The sequence below is a fragment of the Eretmochelys imbricata genome, chromosome 6 (genome assembly GCF_965152235.1).
Source record: "Eretmochelys imbricata isolate rEreImb1 chromosome 6, rEreImb1.hap1, whole genome shotgun sequence".
NCBI classification, from domain to species: Eukaryota; Metazoa; Chordata; order Testudines; family Cheloniidae; genus Eretmochelys; species Eretmochelys imbricata.
The window spans coordinates 65,118,254-65,125,839 of record NC_135577.1 but is presented as its reverse complement, the minus strand read 5'-3'; the positions used below and the strand labels follow the sequence as shown (position 1 = coordinate 65,125,839).

Genomic DNA, 7,586 nt, shown 5'->3' with positions numbered 1-7,586 from the left:
CTGCATCAGTCCGCTAGGGAGAGATTAATATAGCCCTGTGATCAGACTGTGCATATTAATACCTCATAACGACACAGAAGGCTGCTTTTAGTATTCCTTGTGTAAAGAAGGTCCATAAGTAAACCAGAAGGAACAAGACCCAAACTAGGCAACAGTGAAGGCTGCAATAGCAACTTTCAAAGAGCCAAAGGACCACATATACATTTGCATATCAATGTACATAAGGTTTATAACAAAACACAAACACACGCAACTCTAATATTTTCCATGAGGCAGAGACTATAGTTCTAGTTAGGCAGTATCGGTGTCTATTATTATTAGTTTTACTGGTTATTTGCATTATGGTAGCGCCTACAGGCCCAATCCTCAGTGGGCGAGGCATTGAGCACACCGCCGTGTCCTGACGAATTGACAATTGACGCATGAGACTGGTTGCTGACCTTTACAATTGTCACCTAGATACTATGACGATAAATCCATTCAATTTGATAAATCAGGATTGTTTCTTGGTAGAGTTTGCCACCTATCTACTTGATATTCCGGTATGGGTGTGCTAGAAATCCCTACGCAGACAGGTCAAAAGTGTTTGTTATCTGAGTGCATAAGCAATAACAACCTGCAGTTGGCCACTAGTCCTTACCTTGCTGTTACAAGGAGAGGGCAGTCCCGGACTGCATTTTAGGCCTTTGTGGGCCATATTTGATCCTTAAGCTACATTTTACTCTTACACTTTACCTGGGGCTGTCCTAGAGGTCATTTGACCGGTCACGTGTTCTTTTTCAAGTAACCCTAAACTGTAAATGTATCAATTAAATGGCAAGTTGATTAACAGCATTAATGGTTGTAATGAACTGGCTAGTATGTTTACTACTGCACTCTGTTGGATAGAGCCAGAACTGCTTAGCTATGTGTCAGAGACAGTATACTGCTGACAGCTAGCAGAGATTCCCCATACATTCAACTGTGCTTTTACAGCAGGAAACTCTTTATCTCAGAGGTGACAGTGAAGCGTGGAATAGCCAAGACAAGCTGAATAGTGATAAAGATTAAGTCCAAGGAGGCTGCAGATTTATTACAATATATTCACATAGTGAGCTATTTCCCCTTAATTCTCTCCCCAGCAAGCAAAAATGGAATAAAAGTAACAGTAGATAACATTCTTAGTAGGGGAAGTAAGGTCTTGTGGTCAAGGCACTGGACTGGGACTCAGAAGATGTTGGTTTAATTTCCAGCTTGGGCAAGTCACTTAATCTCCTTGTGTCTCAGTTCCCCATCTGTAAAATAAGGTTACTAATCCTTCCTTTCCTCCACACTTTCTACTGTCTTTTCTGTATAGTCTATAAACTCTTGGGGGTGGGGACTGTCTCTTTTTAGGTATATATACAGAGCTTGGCATAATGGCGCCCAGACCTCCACTGGGACCTGTATGCACTACAGTAATACAATTAAAAAAATAATAACATTCATAGGGAAAAACAGACATACACTTCATGGAATTGGCAGGATAGCATCTGGGGCTTTACCATCAGGGTAAAGACTCTCTCCAGGAAGAAGAAAAGGAGTACTTGTGGCACCTTAGAGGAAGAATTCACCTGGCCCTTTTATTTCAGAGTATTCCAAAGGGTTAAAACAAGAGGGAGGGAAAACCTGGGGAAGCTAATTAATTTGTTTGTGAAATTTGTCACCTCCTCCACCTAAAACACCCCACACTAAAACCGCCAGACAGGATGACCCCAGTGTTACTTGGAGAACTGCTCATCATTTATTCATAGTCCCTTCTTTTTGACCCCCCCTCCCCCCATGAAAAGAGAAGCAGTTTGGGGTTATGGGTAGTTTGTTTCCCCCCCCCTTCTTCAGCCAACCCTTCCTCTCATCAAATCCCAGTCTCTACCAAGGATAGCTCTGGTGGGCGTGAGGGGAGGGGGAAGGAGACAGAGGTAAACTGCAAGATTTTGGAGGCTGCAGAGAAGAGAGGTCAGCGGTGTAACTCTCTGTCTCCTTAACAGAATGCCTGAGATTGCACCCTCCTCCTGTGTTTAGGTGAAGTGTCTGCGCAGGGTTTGCTGGGAGCCATGGAGGGGCAGCTGCTGCTGTTAGCACCAGTAACCTGATCCAGCACTAAACAGCTTGTTACATCTACTGAAGAGGAGGCGGCGAGGGGACAAAAGCCCACGGTTCCGCCTGCCGCCGAAAGAGCCAAAGCAAAGTGCAGTAAGTGAATGACGTCCACGATTCCGCTCGATCCTGAACGATCCAGGAAGGACGTTTAAGCCTCAGGATGTTGTCTGCAGGCGGAGGCTGATGCACGTTTGTTTGGGGGTGGTTGTTTTTTTTAGGGCGGGGGGAGGCAGGGGCATCAGCCGGGAGTCCCAGGCTCACAGGCATGGGGCGGGAGGTTCTCCGCGTCGCAGGATGATGCTTCTGAGCTCGGCGGAGAAAGCGCGGGGGCTTTTTGCCAGGCAGTCTCTCAGCAGGGGCTCTGCACGGCCAGGGTCCTCGCGCTGCATCCCGGCCGCGGAGTACCCCGCGGAGCTGTGGCGCTGAGAAAGCGAAGGGGCGTTTGCTCGGCTGGCGCTGGCTGTTCGATCCGGCGGGCAGCCGCCCGCTCCTTTGGGAACAAACGGAGGGGCAGCTTGGCTCCTCTCCGCCCTCCTCACTGCCCCCCTGCCCAAGGTTAATGTCGGAGAGGGGGGATGCCACTTGAAAGCCAGGGCCTTTGGTCCCGGCCCAAATAAACCTGCCCAGCCTGGGACGCCTGCCTCCCACATGCTGTCTGGGCAGCAGGTCCTTTCACGCGCCTCTAGCTATGACTTTGCAACTCCCGGGAGAAATGTGACTGCATGAAATTCACACAGGCTGGGCTGTGCCTCCAGGGACCGCGGACTGTTTTCCTCTCAGGGTTGCATCAGATTTGTGTGCTTGCGAGAGCAGAGCCCGGTTAATCCCCGCGTAGAGTACATCGGCTGGCCGGGGTATTTATTGTACGATTGATCCCCCGGTGGGTTTTGTGGGTTTTTTTCTCACTGCAGAGTCTCCGGCGGGTCAGGCATGGTGGATCCGGCGGCGGAGCCGGGCGAGGAGAAATGCACAGACCCAGGCGGCGCAGCTGGAGATGGGGCGCCCACGGCAGCAGCGGGCGAAGGGCCCCCGCGTCCGCCGCCGCCAACGCCCGCGGGGGAGCCGGGGAGGCGCCGGGAGCAGTCCCCGCTGCTGCACTTGGACCTCTTCAACTTCGACTGCCCGGAGGCCGAGGGCAGCCGCTACGTGCTCACCAGCCCCCGCTCCCTGGAAGCCTGCGCCCGCTGCGCCGTCAAGCCGGTGGAGCTGCTGCCCAGGGCCCTGAGCGAGCTGGTGAGGGAGGCCCCGGGCAGGTCCATGCGGGTGGCGGCCGGCCTGTACGAGGTCTACGAGATGGACCGGCAGAGGAAGCTGCAGCAGTGCCGGGAGGAAAGAGAAAGGATTATCCGGGAGGAGAAGAGAAGGATTTTCACTCCCCTCATGCTAAGCAGCCTCCCCTCCTCCCCAGCTGCCAGGATCTCCTTCAAACCCACCACCAATGGGGGCTGCGCCCTAGCCCCAGGGGCAGGGGCTCCGACTGGGACCAAGACCAAGAGCCACTCCCTGGACTCGCTGCAGAAACGGAGAGAGGGGTTCTCCACCAAAACATCCTCTGAATCAGGGGCATCCTCGTCCTACAGCGGAGAAAGTTTTAGGGACAGATGGACCAAAGGGACCCCTCGGACTAGGACAGTGGCTGCCATGAACTCCCTGGCAGGCAGAAGCTTCAGCCTGGGGGATCTGAGCCACTCCCCACAGACCACAAAGAAAGTGGAGAAGATCGTCAAGGAGGTGAAGAAGAAGGGTCTCAAGGAGGTGCCCAAGAGGGACAGAAAGATAGCTGCCCTGATGATAGCCAAGCACCAGGAGGAGAACATCCTGAATGAGCAGAGGTATGCCGCCCACCTCCAGTGGGACAGCCAGCGGCGAAGGGCCGAGCAGCTGAAGGAGCAGGAAGAGAAAGAGAAGCAGAGGGCTCTGCTGCAGTGCCAGAAGATGTGGGAGTCCCAGGTCGAGAAGCGCCGTGGGAAGCTGACCCAAGGGCAGAAGGAGGCTACCATGATGAAGCAGAGGCAGTGCCTGATGTATGAAGAGAAGTGGAGGGAGCAGGCAGAGAAGCAAGACAGAATGAAAAGGGATAAGCTAGAGAGGGCCGTCCTGGAAGACAAGCAGAAGAAGCTCCATCAAGAGCACAACCTGAAGGTAAAGGAAGAAGACAAGAAAGAATTCCTGGAACGTGAAGAACATCTTTTGCAGGAGAAGATGTCCACTGCTGCACAGAAGAAGCTGAAGAAGGAGCTACAGCTGCAGAAGGAAAAGAAGTTGCTCAACCAAGCTGAGAAGCTGAAGCATGAGGCCCTGCTCAAGGAACTGGCCAGGCAAGAGGCAGAGGAGAAGGAGATGCTAAAGGCCTCTGTGGAGGTTAACCTACACAAGGCCCAGGAGAACTATGAGCAGCTAATTGAGAAGAGGAATCAAGAGCTAAGGGAGAAAGCTAAGCGGGAGGAGATGCAAATCCAGAGAGCCAAGCTGGCAGCTGAGAGGAAGGAGAGGGAGCAGAAGGAGCACTTGGAGGCCCTGGCCAAAGCGACAGAGAGGAAGCTCCAGCATGCTGCCCAGGTGGCTGAGGAGGTGGTCCAACAGAAAGCACGCAAGGTGGTCCTAAGCCGCCTGGAGAAGGAGAAGATGCAGAAGGTAAACAAGCAGAAGGTGGAGCAGTACGAGGACTTCCGACGCAGGGAGATCCTCCTGTCCATTGAGAGGAAGCTGGAGAGGAGCGAGCAGATCTTCAAGGAGAAGAAGACTGTACTGGAAAATGCCAGGTCGGTCGCCCGGGCATCCTTCCACGTCCGGGAAAAGGTGCGGGAGGAAACGAACATGCGCACCTTTGACAAGATGGTCTCTGAGGCAGAATTGCACGCCAGCCTGGATAAAAAATGAAAGGCCTTCTCTTTCTGTGGATAAATGGGGAATACATCATCTGGTGCCCATCAGAAAACATTAGAAAGCCCTTTCATATTAGAAAATTTCAGGTTTTAACCCTGATTTATTATTTTTGGGAGTAGGGTACAGCACAAACCCCGTGGCAGCTATTTCACATAACTTCTAAAAATGCTTTTGTTTTGAGGGTTATTTTATGAGACTGACCTTTGTTATCCCTACCAGAAGAGAAGTTACCCTGTCCCCACTCTACACAAAGATGTGTGCAAGGATTAAAGCAGAAGCACACAAATTTACTCAACTGAGGGTTCCAAAGGCAACTTCCCAGAAACCTGTGGGCCACCTCAAATTTGCCTAAAATGGAGCAATTTGCAGTCACCCTCATCTTTATTATGACAAGGGCACACAATAGAGAGTACATATCTCAGCATGTAACACTTCATTTTGATTTGAGTGACTTTCAGCTTGGATCAAGAGGTTGGGAACTGTCTTCTCCTTGTGTCATGCTTCCATACTAAAGATGAGGATGGCCCCATTATAGAACTCCATAGGTTGCATTTGGCCCATGGTTTGCACTTTATCCACTACTGATGTAAAGTGTGGAAAGAGAGGTGCCTATTACAAGATTTTTTAACACCATGCAAGAAGATATCATAACCACAGCTGGGCATTTGCCGCAAATCAACATTTACTCAAATAACCCCCCAAAGTTCGTTTTGATGATGGTATTCACAACCCCTTTTATTCACTTTCCGCAGATGATCGCACAAAGGAATTTTTGTTTGCAAGAATGTTTGCAGAAAGGGAAATTATCACAAATACGATTGCAAATATGCATTCCTGGGTTATTTGCACAGGAAGTGATTGTGTGGCCTTCTTGAAAGCTCTGTATATGTGTTATAGAGTTATCCAATCAGGGAGCAGAAATAATACCATGTGACTTAGGTGACCAATCACACAGCTTTAATAGCATATTACGAACTACTACTTGACATGATAGCTATGGTGAAAGGTTCATGAGCAATCCATAGACTGAAATATGATTGCACAAACCATTCACTGAATAATGTCAGAAAATGAACAAACTTCTGAAAACCTGCCTGTTTACAATCATTTGTGAAAAGAAAAGGGGATTAAATTTGTCAAGTAAATTATTTGCAATGAATAGTTCACCCAGCTCTAATCATGACTTACTAAACATTACAATATTTATTTGTCCATTGGTGCTAACAATTATGTTCTGTTCTTTATGGCACAGAAAACAACAAACGCACATTCGGGGACAAATTGTGTTTTGTTGTGGATTCACTCAGCAGAGGAATGTGGCATTTTCACAACTCTAACTAGGTATCTTGTACAGAGGAATGAGCCCTGCTGTTAAGGAACTGGGACTGTGAAAAGCCTGCTCACACCTCATGGAAAACAATCTATATATAGAGATAATTCTGCTCAGATTTTCTGCATTTATTTTCTCCTTAGTTATTGTTATGAAAACATAGCTGCTCCAATACAGAAAGCGTTGCCATGTTTCTTACAAGTTTGTGGTGCACCAGTAGCTTGTTCACAAATGGGAGGTATAATCCACTGTCTGTGATATCATATCAGGTTGCTGTGGAAATGGTGATGTCACAAACAGAACATGATCACTTCAGATGGGGGAGAGGCTGCAGGAGCAGCAAAGCTCCTGTGTTCATACAAATAGCTCTAATAATACAAAATACAGGGGAAGAGAAAGACAAAATGTGTGTTACGTTTCACAGATTCATTTCTAAATAGATTGCTCTTCAAAGTTTTCCTTGAGATGGTAGCAGATCTTAAAAGATTTTAAAGAGGATGTTAGGTTAGTGGCAATGATAATGTTAGACCAGTGTTACCAGGGTATGAACCATGGAAATAGTGTAAAAACCAGTGATGGAAGTGAACAGGCTGGTGGTTTATACCGAGTCTGATGGTATTTGCTCCCTCTGGCTCACTGGGAAGAAAGACAGTAGTGTCTAGCATAAACAGAAGGGTATTAGGAGTCAGGAGATGTGGATTTTATTCCCAGCTCTGCCACTGACTCGCTGTGTAACACTGGGCAAGTTGCTTATGGTACATCTACATTTCAATAAAAACCCCGAGGCTGGCCCAGGTCAGCTGACTCGGGCTTGCAGGGCTCGCACTGTGGGGCTAAAAGTAGAAGTGTTGACATTCAGGTTTGTGCTGAAGTCCAGGGTCCAAGACCCCCGCTCCCCCATTGGGTTTCAGAGCGCAAGGCCCAAGTCTACGTGGCCATTTGTAGGCCTGCAACATGACCCCAAGTCAGTTGGCCTGAGACTCGCTGCTGTGGGTTTTTTGGTTTTGTTTTTTGTTGTTGTTTTTTTGCTGTGTAGATGTATCCTTAGAGCCTGATTCTGCTCCCATGGAAATGAATGGCACTGATTTAAAAGGAAACAGAATCAGGCTCGTAAGCCTTGCTATACCTCAGTTTACCCATCTATAAAATGGGGATAACACCAAACTTTGTAAATCACTTTGAGAGGTTTAGATGAAAGGTGCTAAAGAAATGCAAAGTATTACTAATGTTTATTTATAATTATATGTATTTA

At 48.5% G+C, this 7,586-nt stretch overlaps 1 protein-coding gene across 1 annotated transcript; it reads left to right on the top strand.

Moving 5' to 3' along the window:
- Window positions 1–3,048: 3,048 nt before the first annotated feature.
- On the top strand, window positions 3,049–4,998 carry CCDC177 (coiled-coil domain containing 177). The gene has a single exon (XM_077818427.1). It carries the CDS (start codon window positions 3,049–3,051, stop codon window positions 4,996–4,998), a length of 1,950 nt encoding a protein of 649 aa, XP_077674553.1.
- Window positions 4,999–7,586: the final 2,588 nt, after the last annotated feature.